The sequence below is a fragment of the Dendropsophus ebraccatus genome, chromosome 2 (genome assembly GCF_027789765.1).
Source record: "Dendropsophus ebraccatus isolate aDenEbr1 chromosome 2, aDenEbr1.pat, whole genome shotgun sequence".
Classification (NCBI taxonomy): domain Eukaryota; kingdom Metazoa; phylum Chordata; class Amphibia; order Anura; family Hylidae; genus Dendropsophus; species Dendropsophus ebraccatus.
Genome location: NC_091455.1, coordinates 91,484,778 through 91,507,694, shown reverse-complemented (window position 1 = coordinate 91,507,694; position 22,917 = coordinate 91,484,778). Strand labels below are relative to the sequence as shown.

Here is a 22,917-nt window from a genome sequence, read left to right as displayed (position 1 = left end):
CAGATTCGCAGCGAATTTCACACTGCGAGTTTGCAGTGAAATCCGCTTCGAATCCATCTAGTGTGAAGGTGTATGGGGTTACATATCCATCCATATTTTCATTCCACTGCAGATATATAACCTGGCCCCTTTAACCCTCAACCTTGAGCATACATTACCTGCTCGGCGCCACAGCTTTTTTAATTTTCACTTAAAAAACCCTAGCAGATAAACACGCCGTAGTTTTAACTCCTGTTTTATTCCAGTGTGGATTTTATGGTGTGTTTACACACACATCTGACAGATTTTTTTGAAGCCAGAAACAGACTTAAAAACAGAGAACAGGTTATAAAGGAAAGACTGAGATTTCTCCTCTTTTCAAATCTATTCCTGGCCTTTGCTTCAGTAAACTGTTCGGTAATCTGTCTGTGTAAACAATCCATAAGTGATGCGTTAAACTAAACTGGTTGTCAAAACAAACTATCCAAGGGACCTATTACACCAACAGATTATCGGACAATTTTTTTTTTTAAAGCCAAAGCCAGGAATGGATTTGAAAAGAGGAGAAATCTCAGTCTTTCCTTTATTACCTGTTCTCTGTTCATAGTCCATTCCTGGCTTTGGCTCCAAAAAAATCAGTCAGATAATTTGTTGGTGTAATAGGGCCCTAAAAAAGTATAAAACAGAGGAGAGCTCATAGGACAGACTTTTCCTCCTTCACTAAAAGAACAGGATGAGTCCAGCGTAGTTGCAAATAAGTCGATTTTTCACACCAACAGCATGTATACAGTGCAATATCAACCCCCCCCCCCCCCCCCCCAAAAAAAAAAAAAACAACAAAAAAAAAAAAAACTCCAATGTGTCTCAGCTGCATTACGTAGCCTTAGTCATTTCTACATCCTCCAAGACTTGACCAAACTTAATAGCCTAAAGTTGGTGGGGCCATGCATGATGGCGGAAGGCCGCCACATATTAGAACTAATTAGAACTAATTAACAAGGTCTGCTTGTTAGATCATGTGACCGTAACAAATACATAGTTAAGCACCAATATACATGCTCCATTTCATATTATAGATTGTTACAGGCTGTAAGAATCATTTTCTTGTGTGATATAGTCTAATGAGCGGTATGCATAAGCACAATCTAGCTGTAAAACAGCGCATTAGTAACATAACATTTCTTTTTTTTAAATTCATCCCATAGTAAAAGCAAGAATAAGGGAAAACATACAAAAAGCTTCCCTATCTTAACACATGTCAAGTATCACCACCTCTGATTGGAGTGTATACCTTTTCTATAGCGTATATACGGAAATACGCTGTGGAGACCCGAGCGCATGAACACCTACCTGACATTGAGCCCCTACGAGTAGTACTTTGTCTGGAGCATTGAAACACTTTGTTGAGGCTCACCAAGGCTCCACAGTGTCTTTCCATATATATGCTATAGAAAAGTTATACACTCCAATGAGAGGTGGTGATGTTAAAAGATAGGAAAGCATCCCAGATGTTTTGCCTTAACTCTTGCTTTTCCTATGGGATGAATTTGCGTAAAGAAATGTTATTGTATTACTAATGCGCTGTTTATCAGGTAGATTGTGCTTATGTGTACCGTTGATCAGACTGTATCACAGCCTGTAGCAATTTATATTATGAAATGATGTATATTGGTGTTTATATAAGCATATATTTATTATTTACAGTCACATAATCCAACAAGCGGACTTTAATTCATTAGTCCATAAAATGTGGGGGTCCGCAGTCATCACGCACTGGAGGAGGGGGAAGGCGGATGACGTGCCCAGCCCACATTTGGCTATTTAATGTGGTCAAGTCTTGGAGATGTAGCCATGAATAAGGCCGCATAACACAGCTGAAACGCTGGTGTGATACCACACTGTTACATGCATGTTATATGCAACTTTGCTGGACTCAAATCCTGTTCTTTTGTCTATATGTTTTACACAGATTGGAGTGGGAGTCCGTGTTAAATGTGAGGCAGGAGTGGTAAGCTGGGATTTTTCCTTCACTAAAAAAAAAAAAAAAAAAAAAAGTTTGCAGAGGGTCTAATGGACATTTTCATCAACATGCCCCAATGGCTGGAAGGTAGGCCTTTCTGCTCAGCTGTGCATGACTTGTTCTCATAACCTTCAGCTAGGCAGCAATGGCTTCTGCAAAACATTGCTACTAGTGGCATCTACAGATCATGCCACAGCCGATAATCTGCATGGCAGCTCAATTTATCTACCATCATTGATCTTTCTGTGCATTTCCATTAGGCAAAACAGTGACACCAACCAACACAAACCCATCATCTGCTATGCTTTGTACACTGTTGTACTTGTTACTAACCTGGTTTAGGAGAAGTGCAGGCAATGCACTTGGTATCTTCCGCTTTATTCTGCACAAGGCACACATCACACTCCCATGATCCAATAGGTTTCCTGGCAAGCTCCTCAAACTTTAGGCTTGCAGATGTTAGGCCACTGTCTGTGGAAACTGTGGGTTTTTCAGATGTGGTGGGTAGTAAGAGCAAGGCCGCTTTAGCTCCAGTCCCAGGCTTGGGAGTTTCACAAGCTACACATTTTGTGGATTCAGGTTTGTTCTGTACTAAGCAAGTATCACAATCCCAGGTTCCAGGAGCTTTTTTAAACAGGTCTCCAAATCCTTGTACACTTGTCACAGTTGCTGTGTTTTTAACTGGGCTGCTTGCTGTTGAAGTGGCAGAGTCCTTTAAGTCTCCAGCTGGCGATTCTTTTGGCATGCTGCAAGATGCACATTTACTGTCCGATGCCTTGTTATCACTTAAGCATTTGCTGCAATACCAAATCCCCAAAGCCTGTTTACTGCTCTCAGAGAAGGTTGCAGGAGGCTTTGCAAGGGGAGATGGTGTGCTTCTGGAAGGGGTAAATGTTGTAGTAGTTTGTTGGGAACTTGATGTGGAAAAACCTGAAGTGGAATAAGGAAATAAACTATAAATTACCAAGAAAAACATCTCATCTGAATCTACCTACTGTAGGCTAAACAGTAAAGATACCTGTGCACAGTGTTTGTGATGATCTTGTCTGATACACAGATAGCAACAGCACTTTTCAGTGCTGGTTTCTTTTTCAAGAGTATGACCTGTGACCACAGCTATAGTAACACAGCTAGGAAACTATCGCCTGCAATGTTCCTAACAGCTATAAAGGAAACTACAACACAACCCGAGGCCAAGAAAGTGGATAAGTGCAAAGAAACATCAGCAAAAATGACAGAATGAACATCCATGCTAGATTCAATCAAGCACACCAACTTATCAATATGTTACAGGAAAAAGGGTTCTGAACCTTGAACAGAAATGCTGGCAGAAATGCTGAAAGGTGTATTGAAAAACGATCAGGACAACAAATCCATCAAACTATTCACAAGGAGCTATGGGACACATTCCTGTTTACATACAGATGATTTCGTTGCCCGCACTAAAGATGCAATTGATAAGCTGACGAACAAGAGATCTCTCGTTTTTCAGCTGATCACTGGCCCCCCTTTTGCACAGACCAATTCTAAATTCAGTCTAATAAGGATCCAGTCTTCATATGCCATATTACACACAGTCTATGTGCAATACATATGCATATCCTATAACTTAACTGACAGATGCCCGGATCGATTTTGTCGATTTTTTTTTACTAGTCACCAACATACATCAGCTAAAGGGGCTTTAGAAAGATGGCATAAATCCAATGATATGTCTGCAGCACTGACATGTGACAAGAGCACAAAAAACATTTCCAGAATCATTATACCAAAAGACACACCAACAACAGTGTGTAAACATGACTCAACACAACTGTTTATGTCCTTTAACTTTTCCCACCTGGGCTTTTCAGTATATCAAGCACACTTCCTTCTTTTAAAGTTTTTGCAGGTTTACAGAAACCACTGTATTCCTCCTCTGGCTTCTTTACATTGCTATTATTCATAATAGCAGAAGGTTTCACTTAGGAAAAAAAACAAAGTGTTACTCAATTATTAGATCTTGGTAAAAAGGTTGACAAAATATATTTAAATCCTTAAGAAAAGAATCCATAAGGAAAGCTGATCTGATGCCCTAATAAGGCTGCGTTTTCACATATGCGTTCCTCACAAAACTATTTTGCATCTTTTTGAGAGACAGCTGTTCATTCAACAGACAGCTATTGCAGGTGTTTGGCCACTTTAATATACAGAGTCTACATTGCAGCATTGTATTGTTAGATGCAATGCATGCACAGAAGACTGCTACAGAACAGAACAACAAACTGCTCATCAAATGCAGAAAATCACAAGTAATCTACTAATACTTCTTACCAGGACTAGTCATATCCGATATTTTACTTGTTTGGGAAGAGAAGGATGATACTTTCAGAGCCGGCACACTAAATGTAAAGCCAACCTGTGAATAAAAATGCACTTAATGTCAGATAAAAAAAAAAAAAAAAAACACAGCTTAAAGAAGTAGTCCAGGGAAAATTTTTTTTATTAAAAGTATTGTATTGTTCCTTAAAAGTTATACAAATCACCAATATACACTTATTACGGGAAATGCACATAGTGCTTTTTTCCCTGCACTTACTACTGCATCAAGGCTTCACTTCCTGGATAAAATGGTGATGTCACGACCCAACTCCCAGAGCTGTGCAGATTTATCCATTGCAAAGCAATTGTCAAGATGGAAAACACTACCGCAGTAATATGTGATATATGTTCTTACTACTTACAGGTGATCCAGGAGATTGTGCATTGGAATCAGTTGATTTTACAATGGGAGATGAAAATGTGAATTCTGGATTGCTTGTGGCACTTGTGACCTGTGATGGCTAGGAAGAAAAAAAACAAGATTTCAGCCGATGCTTTTAAACATATAAGATCGACAGCTCATATTTTCAAATAGAATGTACCTGTCATTAGAAAAAACATTTGCAAAAAACAAAACAAAACTCTGACATGTGAGTCTGAATGTTCAGCAGAATGAGCCGGGAGAAGTCAGTTTGACATGACAGCACTTATTTAAGTTCACTTTTCAAAACGGGAAAAGATCCGGACTAGCGAGAACACAATAAAAATAATCTAGCTGAAGTGGGATGAAAGGGGATGTTCATATCTGGGCGTGCAATCTCTTTTCCTCAGGATAGGGGATAACCAGTTGATCGCTGGGGGTTTGATGGTCTGGAACAGTGGAACCACAATGATGCAGATAACGGTTTCCCTGGGTGCTCACCGCCCCATTCATTCCCTCTGAAGGCAACAAACGTTTCCAAGCTCTGAACTTGGAAGCATCTCACTGAGGGGCGATTGTGTCCTCCTTGTATCCCCAATACTACACTTTCTTGCGGGAGTTATAGTACTTTTAAAAATATATTACAATATGTTGCTTACACAAGAATTTAGTAATATAACCAATATATTTGTTACCAATCGTATTTCAGTTTTAGTGGAAGTGGATAATGCAAATTTAGCACATTTAATATATAAAAACACATTTTATGAGTATAATAAGCAACACCATAGACTATTTTTAACAATCATCATTTTTATATTCAGTGCAGGGCTCCAGACTAAAAAATTTACCTAGGAGCCATTGGCTCCTAACCTGAAAAATTTAGGCGCCAAATAGAATATTTGGTCGCCAACATTTTAAACCATGTAAAATTAATGTTATGTTAAATGGGACTTACTGTGTGCAGAGGCCGCAGCAGCATCCTCCTCCTCCTCCTTTAGATTCTTTCTTTTCTTAGTTTGAAAACGTTCAACATGGAAACTTGCAACTTGACAACCATATACAGTCTGACTCAGTACTTCAGCCTCACTTGGCTAGCCTTTTAATGAGGCTTACTCTTCTGAACTTGAACTTAAAGGGAACCTGTCGACCCCCGTGCCGGGGTGACAGGCTCCCAACCCCCCGTTAGAGCCCCCTATATTCACCTCATGGCGCCGGGTCCCGCTTCTGAAGATGGTCGGGTCACGGAGATCTCAGCCGCTGCAGCCCGGCGCGCACACTGAGAGATGAGTCCAACGCTCATAGAGAATGACGGGAGAGTCCAGCGCTCCGTCATTCTCTATGGGTGTTGGACTCATCTCTCAGTGTGCGCGTCGGGCTGCAGCGGCTGAGATCTCCGTGACCCGGCCATCTTCAGAAGCGGGACCCGGCGCGATGAGGTGAGTATAGGGGGCTCTAACGGGGGGTTGGGAGCCTGTCACCCCGTCACGGGGGGTGACAGGTTCCCTTTAAAAGCTTGCAACAGTCTATACATACTGAGCTAGACTTCTGACTGCAGCCATAGTGACCCCCCACAAGATGTGTATATAGATAGATATATCTCTCACCTAGTGACTAATGCAAGTGACCCCCTACAATACAGACACCTGAGGGGCCCTGATAATAATAATTGTGCATATATCTATCTCCCAGTGTCTGCAGCCAGTTTGCCCTACACTTATAGATGGCCCCCTCCCCTTATAGATGGCCCCCTCCCCTTATAGATGGCCCCCTCCCCTTATAGATGGCCCCCTCTACCCCCCTTATAGATGCCCCCTCCTCCCCCCCATTATAGATGGCCCCCTCTCCCCCCCTTGAAGATGGCCCCTCTTCTCCCCCCATTATAGATGCCCCCCCTTCTCTTCCCCCCATGCTAAGCAATATTTAAAAAAAAACAAACACACAAACTCACCTGACAACCCGCTCCCCCGGCGATCCTCTTGTTCTTCAGGCGCTGTCCCCGGCTAATGCGCGGCTGCCGGGGGTGTCCCGTCCTATCCCCGGCAGCGCGGCGCATCAGTGAGCTCCTGTACGCCGGGGCTGTGACTTCTGACACAGGAAGCGTCTCTGACGCGCGCTTCCTGTGCCGGAAGTCAGGGCCCCAGGCAGCTCACTGATGCGCCGCGCTGCCGGGGATAGGACGGGACACCCCCGGCAGCTGCGCATCAGCCGCGCATCTTAAAGAGACAGCGCGCCGCCGCCGGGGCCAGTCGCAAATGGCGCCCAGATTAATAAATCTGGGCGCCATTTGCAAAAAGTCAGTCGCATTGGCGACCATTTTGGTCGCCATCTGGAGCCCTGCAGTGGTCCTCATGACTACAGGAATTTTTATGCTAACAGTGTTGTATGTAGCTATCATATTCTGGGCGCAATGGTTGTTGCTAATATGTTTTTTGCAGAGTGATAAAAGAGGACTTTTTGACTGGGGAGGAGCTTTTGATTGCAAGGCCAGCAACTGGGAGAGACCCCTGGTATGAAGTAGGCTGGGAGCACTCTATATACTGCCAATGCCCCCATGATATGCTTATCAGGTGTTTTTTTTCACATTAACAATAGACTGCTTTTTGTACAAACTGTGGTGGCGTAGGTTAAAAAAAATTAATTAGCTTCTTGACCCCTAGACGTACAGTTGCGCCCTGGAAGTCTGTCACCAGATGACCCTGGACGTAACTGTACGTCCTGGGTGTCTAGGAAGCTATGAAGCACGCTCTGGAGTGGAGCACACTTCATAGCCGGTGGCACTGTAAGTTTGGAATACTTAGTACTCATACTGTAGTCCAACTGTCCCCTTTCCCTGCTGATTGACAGATTTCTCTGTATCACTGTTAAGCAGCAGTTTGTTAATGTGATTGGACCCCAAAGCAAATCTTTGAGAGGGCTACGGCACTGCACCTGATAAACTGATTTTATAAATGCTACTGCACAATGACAGAAGTGACATGCTCCGTACAGTTTGAGGCCTCATTCACACATTTAGCGATTTTTCTGGGCCGCTAGACCTCCCGCTATTTTTTTTTTTGTGATCTGTGGAAAATTATGCGTATTTGCATTACTTTCTGTAAAATGTGAATAGTTCAAGTTTGCATAGATTTGATCCATGTTATGTAACATCCATAAAAAAAAAAATACAGATCCCAAAGACCTCCCTTGGTAATCCATACTACAATCACAGTCCGCACTTGGACATTTTTTTACAGAAAGGATTACGGATCAAAATTAACACGGACTGTGGGAATAGCCGAATATAAATCAATGGGCTCTACGTTAAACCTTGATTACGGATCCAAAATTACGGACAACTTTACGGGATGTGTGAATAAGGCCTAAGCCTAGTGACCAACTCTTGTGGTGCAATTTCATAACCAAACATTATAACAAACTTACTGTGTTAAAAACAGATTTACTAACAGCAGCAGGAGGTGTAGTCTTCGTTTGGAGACCAAATGAGATTTTTGGAAGTGCAGTAGAACTTATTGGTAGAGATATCTCTGGCAAATCAGGAGCCTCCAACTCCTAAAGTGAAGACAGACAATCACCAATGTACAAGTAACATTTAGTAAAAAAGAATAAGACAAACACTGTCTTAATGATTACGGTCAAACCAATTCCTTCCATGTCATAGCACATGTGATTCCTAACATATTTGTAAATAATTTACCAAAAAATTACTCCTTACCCCAGAAAAACCCTAAGGTCTTGGTCATAATGAGTCTCTGCAATCTGCTGTCCACTGCATGTTGTCAGGGGATATCTGTCTCTAGTATAAGCTAAATCAGGACACAGATCAGAAAACACAGGAAGTGGGATGGGGTTTAGCCAGTGGTATCTGCAGCAAAGGAGGGGAAAACCTGGGTTGTGTACCTGCAAATCTGTAAGCCAGACTGCCTGCTGAAGATGGACATTGTACCTCAAAAGTTAAAAAAAAAAAAAAAAAAGTTTAATTCTCAACTCTGCTCTGGGCATCTGTGCCTTCTTTAATAAACAGCATACCCACTGCTGTGTTCTCACTGCAGATTAATTACTACTTAGCTACTCAGCAGCAGCAACTACGTAAACTTTTTCTTTCTATAATACTGCTGCTGTTTCTTTCAGCTAACATTCCCCTCAAGAACCCAATGCATCCCTCCTCCCCACACATACCATGTAGAACTGTATTGTTTAAATTATCCGAGCACAGTGCCAGCCTGTTAAATCCAGCGAACATTCTCTTGTCAGGGCACAATAGAGAGGAGTAATGCGTGGGGCTTTAACTGACCAAAGTAGTAAGAGAAAGAGTCCATGTATGTATGTATGTATGTATGTATGTATGTATGTATGCTACCGAAAAACAGGCCAGCTCTGATGGTACTCCCTAAAAAGAAAAATAGTCGTGCACAATGGAAGAAGCTCCTAGGGATAGCAGTGAGGGCACTAAAAATCACATTGTAAATGGAGAGAGGGACAGAGGAAAAATGGGGCAAAAAAGTCAAGCGCACACCAATAATAACTGCAGTAATAATAAACTTTATTGAACACCGGCAAAGCAAAAATAGTTAAAAACATCTAAAATCCCATGAAGTGATTCATGGGATTTTAGATGTTTTAAACTATTTTTGCTTTGCCGGTGTTCAATAAAGTTTATTATTATTGGTGTGGGCTTGACTTTTTTGCCCCATTTTTCCTCTGTCCCTCTCTCCATTTACATTGTTGCATATATGGGGTAGTCAGCTACACCCACATTTATCACCATTTTTACGTTAGGTGGTGCCCACCCTACCCTTTGTGTTCTCCTAAAAATCACATTGTCATGACTTGGAAGGGTTAATCTTAAAACCGTGCAGGTTAATAAAAATATTTTTAAGCCATGTTAAATTGAGGGGAAAAGAAATTATACATAGCTGAAAAACATACCTCTTCTTGTGACTTTGTTGTATAATGAGATCCTTTCTCCCTCATCATTTTGCCTCCACCTCTTCCAGAGGGAAAGCCGTTGGACGCAGGAGTACTGAATTTGGGATAGGATAAGCTGTGTAATAAAAGAGGGAATATTAAAGGGATTGTGCAGGCAATATTAAAGCAATTTGAGGTCAGCAGGGGGTGCTGTAAACCTAACAATTAAGTTATACATAACTGTCTCTTGAAGCAGCCACACTGTTGCACCTGGTCCTCTACTAATCTCCTTCCCCAGTTCCTGTGATGTCACCACAGGAACTGTCTGCTTAACTAATAAGTGGCTGCAGCGGTGTCCTGCCTAATGGTACTTTTACACGGAGCGATAATTCGCCCGATCGCACGATTAACGATTTAGAATGAACAATGTTTTTTTCATAACGATCAGCGTTTACACGGAACGATACATCGTACGGAAAAATAGTTTTGCGATCGCTTAAGCCTCTCTCATACATAGGTGAAATTGTTGAAAGACTTTACATAGAACGATCTGCGAATTTTTTGCAAACGATCATCGAAGATTCGAGAAGTTGTTGAAAGATCAAAATGAACGATTTCTCGCTCGTCGCTTGATCGTTCGCTGCGTTTACACATACGATTATCGTTCGAATGCGACCGTTATCGTGCAAATTCAAACGATAAATAGTTCCGTGTAAAACCACCATCTGTCACTGATTGGCTCAGTATTTAGTCCCTTGTTCATTATGTTTAAACCATCCCCTGCTATTTTTTTTTTTTTTTTTTGCCCATACAACGCCAAAAAGAAGCCCTGACAGTGATACCAAACTGTTCACCTATAAAAGCATAAACATCCAACTAACATTTTATGAGGAAGAGGGGAGTCCTAACTGTATAGTGTTAAGCCATACCAACCTTTCTGTGAGTCGAGGTGCTGGTGCATCAGGTGCGTGATTTTTGGAGGGTTCCTGTAATTAAGCAATTCATCTGAGTGGGTTCAATAGTTTAATACCACAAAAAAAAAAAAAAATTAAAAAAAGAAGAAGGTCTTGCAAACTCCTGTAGTCAGACCTAGGCTAGGATTTCAGTTACATATACTACTGCATTAGGGTATGGTTTCACTAGGGAACACTCACTGAAATTTCAAGCGGAGGCCCGGCTGTCCCATAGACTGAAATGATATTCTGAAGCTCCACCCGCCGTCCAACCCAAAGAACTGACAGTCGGCGGACTGAGCTTCAGAATATCTATAGGACAGATGGGCCTCCTCTTGAAATTTCAGTGAAATTTTTAGTCTATAGGACAGGCAGAACTTAAAGCGGAAACCGCTGAGCGGCCTCAGCTTGGAATTTTGGCGCTTGTTCCAGAGTGGGAACATAGCCTTAAAAAGGGGGGAACTCAGCAGGTTAGACAAATCTAACGTGCCGATTTCTGCCTATGCAAACAAGGCACAGAGGATGAAGGTAGGTCCCTTACCTTCATCCTCTGCACAGTTTCTATGCAGTTTCATACAGTGCTCTGACCAGTACAGCAGTTTAGAGCACTGCCCCCACTCCAGAGCACAGATCCGCCTCGGGCGGGAGCAGGCCAGTGCTACAATTGACCGTGCCAGACACCTGACTACATGAAAACTACATTGGAACAGCATCAAGGATGAAGGTAAGAGACATATCTTCATCGACCTGTGCGCAATAGGCAGCTATTCGGTTAGATTTGTCTAACTTGTTGATAGTTCCTCTTTAAGTAACTGGGCTGGACAACAGTGTAATTTGTGAAACTACAACAGTCTGTATCAGCAAGGCTCAGTTGTCATGGCCTCTGTCTATGTGGATCCTTTTGTCTATACTGCAGAGATTGCATAATTTTTGCTGTCAAAAAAGATCCGTACACGGCAGCAGAGTAAACAAACAGTGACAGGAGGTTTTTTTCCTTTATAGGAGTGATCAAGCGTTATAGTAGAAATTAACATATTAGTCCTGTAGCCAAGACCCCCAACCCCCCCCACCCACCCAAAAAAACACAACACTTTAAAACTAATTACATTACATTAAATCGCATATTTGTATTTTTATAAATGAAATGGTGGAGAAAATGGTGGAACGTAATGTCATCAGCATCAAAACACCCTTAGATAGATACTAGCAGGTTGGCATGTGCAAAATCTGCTGTTTTTCTTTACAGAAAATAAAAAAAAAATAATAATAATAATATGCACACACAGTGATTAAGCTAGATTTCTGGATTAAGAACTGCTCTGATGAGACTCACTTTGTGCTTGTTGTTTCCTTGTGTTTTGCGAGTGCTTGAATTTGCTATAGATGATGGCGTTAGTGAAGGTTTGATATACAAAGACGTATTTGTAGAGACAGAAATTGATTTTGGTGTCACAAGTTTCTTGACTGGAGGGTAGGAAGCTTCCACCTAAGATGTGTGAAAACATTTATTAGCCAGTGAGAGAGTCCATTTACACATACTAAAGTATAAGGGTTTATTAATTAATGGTCACCACCATGAATTACCACTCAAATCCTCAGATGGACAAAGGAGGACTAAGTTTTTATAATATTTGCTGGTAGACAACCATGTGCAGACTCTATGCTGTCACTCATGAATGGACAATTTTCCTCAGTGACAGCTGCAAGTATAAAAGGCATGTCACACCAACAACTGTCATGACATCCACGTTACACAGAACAAATCAACACTGTTAGCAATACTTATGTGTATAATACTTATGTGTAGGTCATCATCAATCTCTCAAGTAATTACAAAAAGTTTTTGTGCATCCACTGCATACTTTTTAAAAATAAAAATAAAAATTATTTTGTTAAACAAAAAGAATCTCACATTTACATCTTATAAATATCGGACAAAGCTGGCATACAAATGTATTCATCATTATAATACAATAACATATGTCCTCAGACCCTGAAAGATTTTAATCCGCAAAACCCCATCTAACTATCCCATCTAACCAGAGCTCCCATTTAACAAGGAAAGACTTCAATCTTGCTCCGTTATTGCCACTTCGGGCTCTTTCCATATTTTGTACAGAAGCAACCATTTTAAACCAGTTCTCCTTGGTTGGTGTGCTTGGATTAATCCAGTTACGCAAAATTAGTAATCTTGCTAAAACTAACTCCAGAAATAATTTGTCTATTTAATTGTAAGGAGCAACCCAGAATCATTATACTGCATTGTACGGAATGACTACCCCCACCCTTTCTGAGATGCAAACAGACACCTCCCGCCAAAAACTCTGGATGTGGGAGCAGCTCCACATCATATGGGCATAGTTCGCACCATCCATCCCACATCTCAGGCATTTGTCATTTATCTGTCTCCCCATTCTACATATATTATTCAGTGGAAAGTGTAATCTATGGATAATCTTCCATTATGTCATTTGATGGTTCCTATTAATGGAGACGTTTTCCCATCTTACTATAACATCCTGCCATTCCTCATTAGTTATCACTCCGATCGCTTTTTCCCCATAATAGTTTTTTTATTATAGCTTATCTTCTCCTTTAAGTAACCAATTAAGGTTTTGTATACAAGACTCATTTCTCCCTGTCTTTCGCCCTTAACCCTTGCTAATGTATCCATTAACTTGTGACATTGAACCTTTAATTTCTCCCGCTCCGTTGTACTATGTGTAGCGTGCAATAGCTGATAATAAGCGTATCTGTACCTTTCATTCAACAAAAATTCAATGCAAACAGCAACCATAGGAACCAAAAGATCAGCAGCAACCCACAAACACTCCATTTAGACTATAACCATCACAATAGCTTTAGAAACAACCTTCAATCTTACCTTTTTCCTTTTAGATGAACTATCAGCAACATCAATAACACTTTTTTCTGGAGTCTGCAAGGAAACATCTCAAGTTAATATTTTAGGACTGTAGTTTATCTGACAGATTCTTGAAGCCAAAAATGGCTTGAAAAGGGGAGACAGTCTTTCCTTTACAACCTGTTCTTTAGTTATTGTCTTACCTGACAGATCACTGAAGCCAAAGCCAGGTACAATCAGTGTGTGTAATTGGGCCTTAGGTTATCACAAAAGACCTAAATGGTTGCTACCTTGATTAAGCTAAAAATGATCCCAAAAAATGTGCACACGTAAAATAGGTCAGAGAAATGTGTTCAATTGACATCGATGACCTCTCTGCAGAATAGGCGAGCTATGTGTTTAATCACTGGAGGCCCCACCACTGGGACCCTCACAGTGGGAAAAGTTTTAATGGGAGGTGGTCAAGCACGAGCCCTGTCAATCTATTTAATGTCCATGGGGCTGACTGAAACAGCTGGGCATAGCTCTCAGTCATCTCCATCAGTCCTGTAGAGTTTGAATAGCAGGGAGCATGCTCGACTAGCACAAAATATTAAACTTCTACTTACTGCAGTTTTACGGTGAGGCTAAATGGGGAAGGAGGGCACCCCAGTTATTTTAGGGGGGGGGGGGGAAACTTCATTTAAAGGTCTAGACACACCTCAGATGACAGTTTGCAATGTATCCCACTGTGAAAATTTTTTCCTTCAAAGATCCGTAAAACTGTTTATGCAATAGAGTAGTAAACTACACCATTTAATGACTTAAAATCTTGAACAAACCAGAAGATCACTTATCAAGGCATAGAGTAACTGAGCAGTCAAGTCAGACATGTCCTTTTAATACTATTACAAACCACTCACCAAGGCTGAAGGAGAGGAGATTGATGGTATCCTCCTGGCATCCTGGAATCATACAAGAGAAACCAATTGAGAACAGAAAATAAGAGCTCAGAGCTGAAAGTTTTCTTTAAAAGCCTTAATACAGGTGCATGTGTTAAATAAGCCTATATATATATATATACACACACACACATTATATATATATATATATATATATATATATATATATATATATATATATATATATATATATATATATATATATATATATATATATAATATAATATAAAAAAAAATAATAAATTAAAGATCCCCCCTTTCCCCCAAAATCAGGATAACGAGTCAGGATAATGCACTTCACTCCCCAGCTCACAGCCATATTTGTCAAAGCAGCTCCATTATAAGCACTGCTGTGTGCATCTCGCTGCTCTTTTCCTGTTTAGACCCCCACCGACTGACACCTTCGATGTGGTGTGGTGGGGCGGCAATCTCCACCACTAGACACCAGGGAAGAGCTGCAGAAGGTAATCGGGACAGCTGCATCTGATTACCTTATTAGCAGGCACGGCGATCAGACAGTGCCCGCTACTACTTTCTGCCAGTAGTGCTTAAATTCTTAAATGGCAACTACAATGTTTGGCGGGCAGCAGCACATGCTATCAAAAAAAACTGCCGCTAAGCTCCTGATGCAGACATGCGGCAGATAAGCATTCCTTCCAGCAGCACATCTAATTGTATTACAATCAACTATGTTGCTGGGAGGAATCCATGCCTGCATCGGAAACTTAGCAGCAGATTTTTTTGTTAGAATATCCGCTAAATATTATAGTTGCCCTTTAAGTTAAACCATCACCATGACCACTTATTGAGTTGGCGAAGGACGGGAATTAATAAAAGCATTTAGAACATAAAAAGTGAAGAGGGTTAAGGAGACTGGTCCAAAGTATCCTGGGCCCTAGCACTGCTATGAATCACTGTGCTGCATACACAGTGTCACAGATTATGCAAAGGGGTCGGCATACAGCATTGAGGAGGGGAGTAATAGTGCTAAAGCCCAGGGAACAATACGCCCCACCTCCTTAACAAATACAATCGGCAACAGAGGTATGTTCTGAATGTTGGTATTTATATCTAATAAGTAGCGCTGCCAGCTCAGTAGGCGGTCAGTCAGGTAGTGATAGATTTGCTTTGACTTGCTCTGAGATTTTCCCCTTGTTTAGCTTTAATCAGCGCCTAAAGTAGCAGTGGTAGGATGAACAATGTAAGTACACAGAGTGAGTGGTAAAAGCAGTCAGCAATTTACCGCCAAAGGACTTGACATCTTCTCCAAGGACTGCAAAATTCTCCGTGCAGTGGAGCTGGTAACACCATAAGACTGATTTAGCGCTGGCTTAGCTTTCACTTGCCTTCTTACGGGTGCCTAAAGCAAAGAAAACAAAAATGTGAAGTAAATTTAAAGCAGGACAAATTCCAAGAAAATGGTTGACAATATCTGTAGAAAGCTACTATCTTCGCATTTTAGTTGTAAGAATGCAATCCAAGTCAAATAGTTGCTCAATGGCCACATCAGTGTGGTTGTTGCTGTGGGCAGTGATTAGCAACCTGTCATGTGTGGGTACAACACTTGATACTGCAGATTTGCAACCAATCACAGTCAGGCACAATAAAAACAGGATCTTAATGTCATATTAAATTGGTTTTTCCATTTCAAATAAAACAAAGTTCAGTATGAGCAACAACCGTACTCAAAAAGGCTTATAAAACCTTGCTTTAAAAACTGGGTGCATGTGACGGCCCATAAACTATACCAAAATATCAATGTCAGATTCCAGCTTTACACAATTATTAATTGTAAATCACACTGGTGCCAAACCACAAGACTGCCTGCTAGATGTGCTACAAGCATAAAGTTAACAAGCAGACAGCAGGTGCTCAGCTAAACATGATCAAGCCAAAGTAAGAGAGGGAAAACAAACTGTAAACACATGTCCAAGAGCAGCAGCTGGGAAAAGGATCGACACATCGAGGATGTCACACAGAGCCCCCCCCCCAAAAAAATAAGAGCAGTTTAAGAATCTGTTAGGTTTCCTTTTCAAAATAAAAAGTAAATGGTTTTCTCTAAAAGATAGTAAAGTTGTTGTCCTAAATCTGGGTTTGGAAAAGTTTACTGCAATCTAAACTTTTCCCATTTTTCTAGAGTCAAAAAGACTTTAGCTAGAAACTGAATAACATCTGTGCATTTACCTGATATGGAGTACTGCGGACTCTCGATGTACGAACAGCTGCGGCACCTCCATAAGTCGTCTTTCCAGGATAGAAAGGAGAATCCCCAAGCTGACTGGATTTTAAGACTGATGAGCTTCCAAGAGACTGCACATAAATGTAAAGGTAGAAAACTACTAAATACACATTTGCTGAAACAAATAACTTGAAATGTCAGTAACTAACCAATACCAAAATGGGCACACTAATATAACTGTTTTTAAGAGAGAAATACAGCCAAGTGAATATGATAAAAGATTACATTGGCAGTGACAAAACGGGTTGCTTCGCCCCCTTCTGTCCACTGGAAGAACAAAGGTAGTCCCTCTGAGCTATAGATGGGTAAGGCACTATTACACAAAGCAATTCTCAGCTGTAGCTATTACTCAAAACATAATTGTTTTGTGTAATGGCTAGTGTTGAAAGGCAATGATTAGCAGACATGCACAACATGTCATAAGCTAAATAAAGCATTAATTTACGATGCTTCCCTACCTGCTATTGTATGTCAGATGCCAAAACCGTCCAGTGGAGCTGCTTTAAGAGACTGTCAGCAGGTTTAGGCTGTCCTATCTCAGGGTAGCATAAACTAGTGACAGAGAAGCTGAACAGAATGGTATCACTTACATTGGTCTGTGCAGCTGAATAACATGGACAATAAGTAGTCCTCTCCACTATGAGCCCAATAGTCCTGGATATTCATGAGAAGCAGAAAACTCCGCCCACCAGCCGCTGATTGCCTATACACAGCATGGATAGATAACTGCCAATCAGCTATCAATCAGTAGCTGGAGGGTGGGGGAGGGATGAGCCAAGAATCTCATTCTGCTGCATATTAAGAGAAAGGCTGAACAGGATGTAGTAAGTAATACACCGATCTGTTCAGCATTTCTGTCACTAGTTTATGCTGGGAAAATACAAAATACGGGAATTGCGTCCCACCACAGGTCACTGCCGCTAACTACCGAGTGATCTTATTTTAATGAGTATATGTATTGTATTGTTTAAAAGCATTGATGCTTACCCTTATGCGTTTAAAAAAAATAAATTTCCACATTACTATTGATATTCTTTATAATATACTATTAACTATACACAGTACACTATATACCTTGAGGTTCTTTACCTTTTGAGTAATAGTTTATGCTGCCCTCACTTAAGGTGGCATAAACCTAGTGACAGATTTCCCAGTCTTGCTGCCTTCTGTGTCCAACAGTTTACTCACTAAAGCAGCCGCCCAGCTGAGTTACTTGCTGGAGCTGCCAGCAGGTGCCTTAAATAAACCCGCAGTCCTCTATCAGACTGTTACCATAGTTAAAGGCTTTGTCCAGGCTTGAAAAATATGGCCGTTTTCTTCCAGAAATAGCATCTCTCCTCTCCTCAGGTGTGGTTTTGCAGCTCAGTTTCATGAAAGTGAATAGAGACGAATTGCAATGACTCTAAAAACCTGAGGACAGGTGTTGCACTGTTTTCGCAAGAAAGCAGCGGTGTTATTTCTAATACTGCATAACCCCTTTAAAGAAGCAGTTCACCTTTTTTTTTTCGCCCCCCGGCGCATCAGCCGGGGGTGTCCCATCCTATCCCCGGCAGCGCGGCGCATCAGTGAGCTTCCTGGGGCCCTGACTTCCGGCACAGGAAGCGCACGTCAGAGACTCTTCCTGTGTCAGAAGTCACAGCCCCAGCGTACAGGGAGCTCACTGACGCGCCGCGCTGCCGGGGATAGGACGGGACACCCCTGGCAGCCGCGCATCAGCCGGGGACAGCGCCTGAAGAAGAAGAGGATCGCCGGGGGAGCGGGTTGTCAGGTGAGTTTGTGTGTGTTTTTTTTAAATACTGCTTAGCATAGAGGAAAGGGGGGGCATCTATAATGGGGGGAGAAGAGGGGCCATCTTCAAGGGGGGAAGAGGGGGCCATCTATAAGGGGAGGGGGTCATCTATAAGGGGAGGGGGTATCTATAAGGGGGGGGAGAAGAGGGGGCATCTATAAGGGGGGGGGAGAGGGGGCATCTATAAGGGGGGGGGAGAGGGGGCATCTATAAGGGGGGGGGGAGAGGGGTCATCTATAATGGGGGGGAGGAGGGGTCATCTATAATGGGGGTAGAGGGGGGTCATCTATAAAAGGAGGGGGTCATCTATAAGGGGAGGGGCCATCTATAAGGGGAGGGCAAACTGGCTGCAGACACTGGGAGATAGATATATGCACAATTATTATTATCAGGGCCCCTCAGGTGTCTGTATTGTAGGGGTCAAGCACTACCACACTGCCATGGGTGAGTCAATATGATCGGCTAAGATTGTGTTTTTAGATGTGTCTATAGATAGCGGCCAGAATTAATTTTTAGTCCAATTTTGGGAGGCCTGCTACGATGTATTAGAGACAGTAACACACATATTGACTCCAGATAGAGGATTTTATATTTTTATACTCCATGATCAAAAGCAGTGTGTTTGTAGGACGCCATTTTTTTCATCACCTTTTGTAAACTTGTTTTTATATGAGATATGTGGTTTTTCACTTTTATGTGAAAATTAAACTATGAATTTCAGCTGAAAGCCTTGGTTTTGCTTTTCTTGTATAATATATGTCTTATAAAATAGGCTTTTTATTGGAGATTTTTTATTGGGTTAATAAGGATACAGGGGTAAAGGAATAGACCCCTTGGTGACAATTTATTGCTGATACCCATTGGAACGTGTGTTTCTAATTGTAGGGGGTCACTTGCATTAGTCACTAGGTGAGAGATATATCTATTTATATACACATCTTGTGGAGGGTCACTATGGCTGCAGTCATAAGTCTAGCTCAGTATGTATAGACTGTTGCAAGAGTCCAGCGCTCATAGAGAATGACGGAGCGCTGGACTCTCCCGTCATTCTCTATGAGCGTTGGACTCATCTCTCAGCGCACGCCGGGCTGCAGCGGCTGAGATCTCCGTGACCCGACCATCTTCAGAAGCGGGACCCGGCGCGATGAGGTGAGTATAGGGGGTTCTAACGGGGGGTTGGGAGCCTGTCACCCCGGCACGGGGGTCGACAGGTTCCCTTTAAGTTCAAGTTCAGAAGAGTAAGCCTCATTAAAAGGCTAGCCAAGTAAAGTTGAAGTACTGAGTCAGACTGTATATGGTTGTCAAGTTGCAAGTTTCCATGTTGAACGTTTTTAAACTAAGAAAAGAAAGGATCTAAAGGAGGAGGAGGCTGCCGTGGCCTCTGCACACAGTAAGTCCCATTTAACATAACATTAATTTTACATGGTTTAAAATGTTGGCGACCAAATATTCTATTTGGCGCCTAAATTTTTCAGGTTAGGAGCCAATGGCTCCCAGGTAAATTTTTTAGTCTGGAGCCCTGTCTATGGAAGCGCGTGACTTCCGGCGTTCAAATGACAAGGGAGAAAAGAGGAGTCACAGCGCCGGCGGAAGTGAGCGCGCGCCCGATGTGAACGGCACCGCGGGACGGAACCGACCGACGGGAAAGGGACACCGATCATCTTCTGTAAGTATACTTGACAGCGGCTACCCGGGGGGGCGAAAAAAAATAAAGTGAACTGCTTCTTTAAGCAGTAGCCTGGTAGCTGCTGACCTCTACATCCAAGTGCCAGGACCCCCCACCAGTCTAAGAGTACCCCATAGTATTCCTGCATAACCACCACTCTACTGTCTGTGGTACTGATAACCAAACCACTTGGCTACTGTTATCTCCCTTCAGTTCCAATGAATGGAACTCACACACTATTGGCCCGCTCAAATAAAGCAAGAAATCATTGGTGCAACTGAAGCTTCCATGGTTCTAGAAAGTGATACACCAATTCCTTTTGACTACTTTTTGCCCTTTATGTTTTTATTTTTATTTGGGGTCTTTGGAACCAATTGCCAAAATACTTGTCCCAGAACCAATATTGTATGTTGAGGGAACACTGTACTGCTAAACAGCATGGTGATATGCAGCAATCACTAGGAAATTAGTTGTTTTTTTTCTTTGAAGCCGTGCTAGGTGCAACTTCAACCTCACTGAAACAGTGGAAAAACACAATTTACTAGGTTATACATAAAGCAAACAGACCATAAACTAAAACATAATAGTATACCGGTGACAAAGTCCCAAAAGTAGAAAGGTTGAATGTTGGTTTTCTAGAGTTCATAGAGGAGTTATGTGACAGATTATGTGAACGATCGGCTTCAGGAGACCACAGAGGGGGTGCATTCACACTACTTTTTGTGACAGCAATATCTGGCAAAAAAAAAAAAAAAAAAGTTAAATCTATAAACTATCTGAAACTTACTCAAAATAAAACTAAAATCAGTCAAAAGCCACCATTACCTTTATCAGATGCACGTGAAGAAAACCCACTAGTTGTAGAAATATTATCATCATCGTGTTGAGAGGTAGAGTCCTTAATTTCCTTCACCAGTGAAAAATTAGAAGTGCCCATAGGGTAGGTAGAAGAAGTAGAGGGTTGGCAATTAAGTGCTGGAGAATCCAAGATGTTGAAATTTAGGTTAGCTCTGTGTAGTGATGGCCGGGTTAACATATCAGGCAGATTTAATGAGAGCCGACTTGTTGAATGATCTGCAAATGTGAAAATTATAGCATTAGGAAAAATAAAATAAAAACAAAAATTAAACATCGCTCATTTAAAAATGGGTTGTCCGCAAATAGACATTTTTTAAAATATGCCTGTCCTTATAAGTTTCAACATCTAAAACGGGAAAAAAAGGCAGAATTGTTATACTTTTTTTTTTTTTTTTTTTAGTTATGACGCTTTAAAACAAAGCTATAGCTATAGGTCCAGTCTTCTGAAGGCAGCTTTTTAGTCCTGGGCAGAAGGTCCTAGCCATCTCCCAGATCACAGAGAAGGCAGTCATTTGATTGAGGGATGTATTAACCCCTTAGTGACCGCCATGCTGCCTTTTCACGGCGGCCACTAATGGGCTTTATTCCGATGCGTACGCCTTTTAACTGCGGGCGCATCGGAATAAATTACCGCCCGGCGGCGGCAGCAGGGCGGGTGATCAGCGGTCAGTGTGACCGCTGACACCCTCCTGTAACTGCCCGGAGCGGAGGATTCTCCGCTCCGGGCAGTATAACCCGTTAAATGCCACTGTCAAACCATGACAGCGGCATCTAACGGGTTCCGGTGGATCCCGGACGGCGCCGTGGGTCACTTACGTGATTGCGATGTCCCGCGGCGCCGTCCGGTCCTCCGATGTCTCCATGGTGATCCCAGGGTCCTAATGAAGGTCCCCGGGGTCACCATGGAGATGCCTCATGCTGACAGGGGTGGCTGTGGCTATTGCCTGTCAGCATGAGGCATGATACAATACATTGCAGTACCTGATGTACTGCAGTGTATTGTATCAGTGATCTAAGTATTTTACACTAGTGTACAGTAATGTACACTAGTGTAAAAGTAAAAAAAAAAAAAAAGTGCACCAAACACAACACAGCCCCCCCCCCAATAATAAATATGCATTACATTCCCTATACCCAATAAAACGTGACATAAAAGTGATCAAAAACACAAATCCTATACATTTGGTATCGTTACGTCCGTAACGACCCAATCTATAAAACTATATCAATAATTATACCGCACGACACACGCTGTAAAAAATAAAATAAAAAAAACAGTACCAGAATAGCTGTATTTTATCAATCCACTTTAGAAAATACGTCATAAAAGAGATCAAAAAGTCATATACATATAAAACTTGGTATCAATAGAAACTACAGATCTTCCCGCAAAAAATAAGCCCCAAACCAGCTCTGTCGCGCAAAAGATAAGAACGCTATGGATCTTGCAATGCGGCGACAGTTTTTGTGGGTTTTTGCTAGGAAGATAGTTTCTATTGCGCCAAAGTGATACTAGTTAAAAAAACCTACACAAATGTGGTATCGCCGTAACTGTAGTGACCCAGAGAATACATGTATTATGTTATTAGTGACCGCCGATACGGATTTTTACGGCGATCACTAATGGGCTCTATTCTGCTGCCATCAGCTCTTTATGGCGATGGCGCAGAAAAGTGCAGCGGCGCCGGTAATGCCCGCAGCCCCCTCCTCTCAGCTATCGGAGGTAGCTGAGGGGTTGGGGTAGAATGTGGGCTCAGTCCCGGCCAGTCCCCTCACCAGTAAAACGGCGGCCACCGGTAACAGACATTGCCAGCGCAGCTGAACGCTTTCATATCTTCTCACAGTGAATCCACGGTGAGAGGAGATGAGAACATGTCCCCCCCCGTCCCCAGAATTAACCCTAGTGACCTGGTCACTAACCTTCCCCTCCCTTGGATCAGATGGCCGCCGCCATCACTGTGAACAGACTCTTGTTCACA

At 42.0% G+C, this 22,917-nt stretch overlaps 1 protein-coding gene across 3 annotated transcripts in view; it reads right to left on the bottom strand.

The window, feature by feature from the left end:
* NUP153 (nucleoporin 153) overlaps positions 1 to 22,917 on the bottom strand; it is a 48,427-nt gene that overhangs the window by 14,221 nt on the left and 11,289 nt on the right. Inside the window, exons 3-16 of one of the 3 annotated variants that reach the window (XM_069957972.1) lie at positions 20,906 to 21,154; positions 20,673 to 20,815; positions 16,571 to 16,696; positions 15,630 to 15,746; positions 14,348 to 14,389; positions 13,467 to 13,520; positions 11,916 to 12,068; positions 10,563 to 10,615; positions 9,651 to 9,765; positions 8,169 to 8,273; positions 4,723 to 4,821; positions 4,313 to 4,397; positions 3,840 to 3,962; positions 2,333 to 2,929 (exon numbers count right to left, since the gene is read on the bottom strand). In XM_069957972.1, coding sequence (XP_069814073.1) covers positions 2,333 to 2,929; positions 3,840 to 3,962; positions 4,313 to 4,397; positions 4,723 to 4,821; positions 8,169 to 8,273; positions 9,651 to 9,765; positions 10,563 to 10,615; positions 11,916 to 12,068; positions 13,467 to 13,520; positions 14,348 to 14,389; positions 15,630 to 15,746; positions 16,571 to 16,696; positions 20,673 to 20,815; positions 20,906 to 21,154 — 2,061 coding nt within the window. Of the gene's footprint in view, positions 1 to 2,332; positions 2,930 to 3,839; positions 3,963 to 4,312; positions 4,398 to 4,722; positions 4,822 to 8,144; positions 8,274 to 9,650; positions 9,766 to 10,562; positions 10,616 to 11,915; positions 12,069 to 13,466; positions 13,521 to 14,347; positions 14,390 to 15,629; positions 15,747 to 16,570; positions 16,697 to 20,672; positions 20,816 to 20,905; positions 21,155 to 22,917 lie in introns of all 3 variants that reach the window. The other 2 variants (XM_069957971.1, XM_069957973.1) reach the window with 2 other exon arrangements.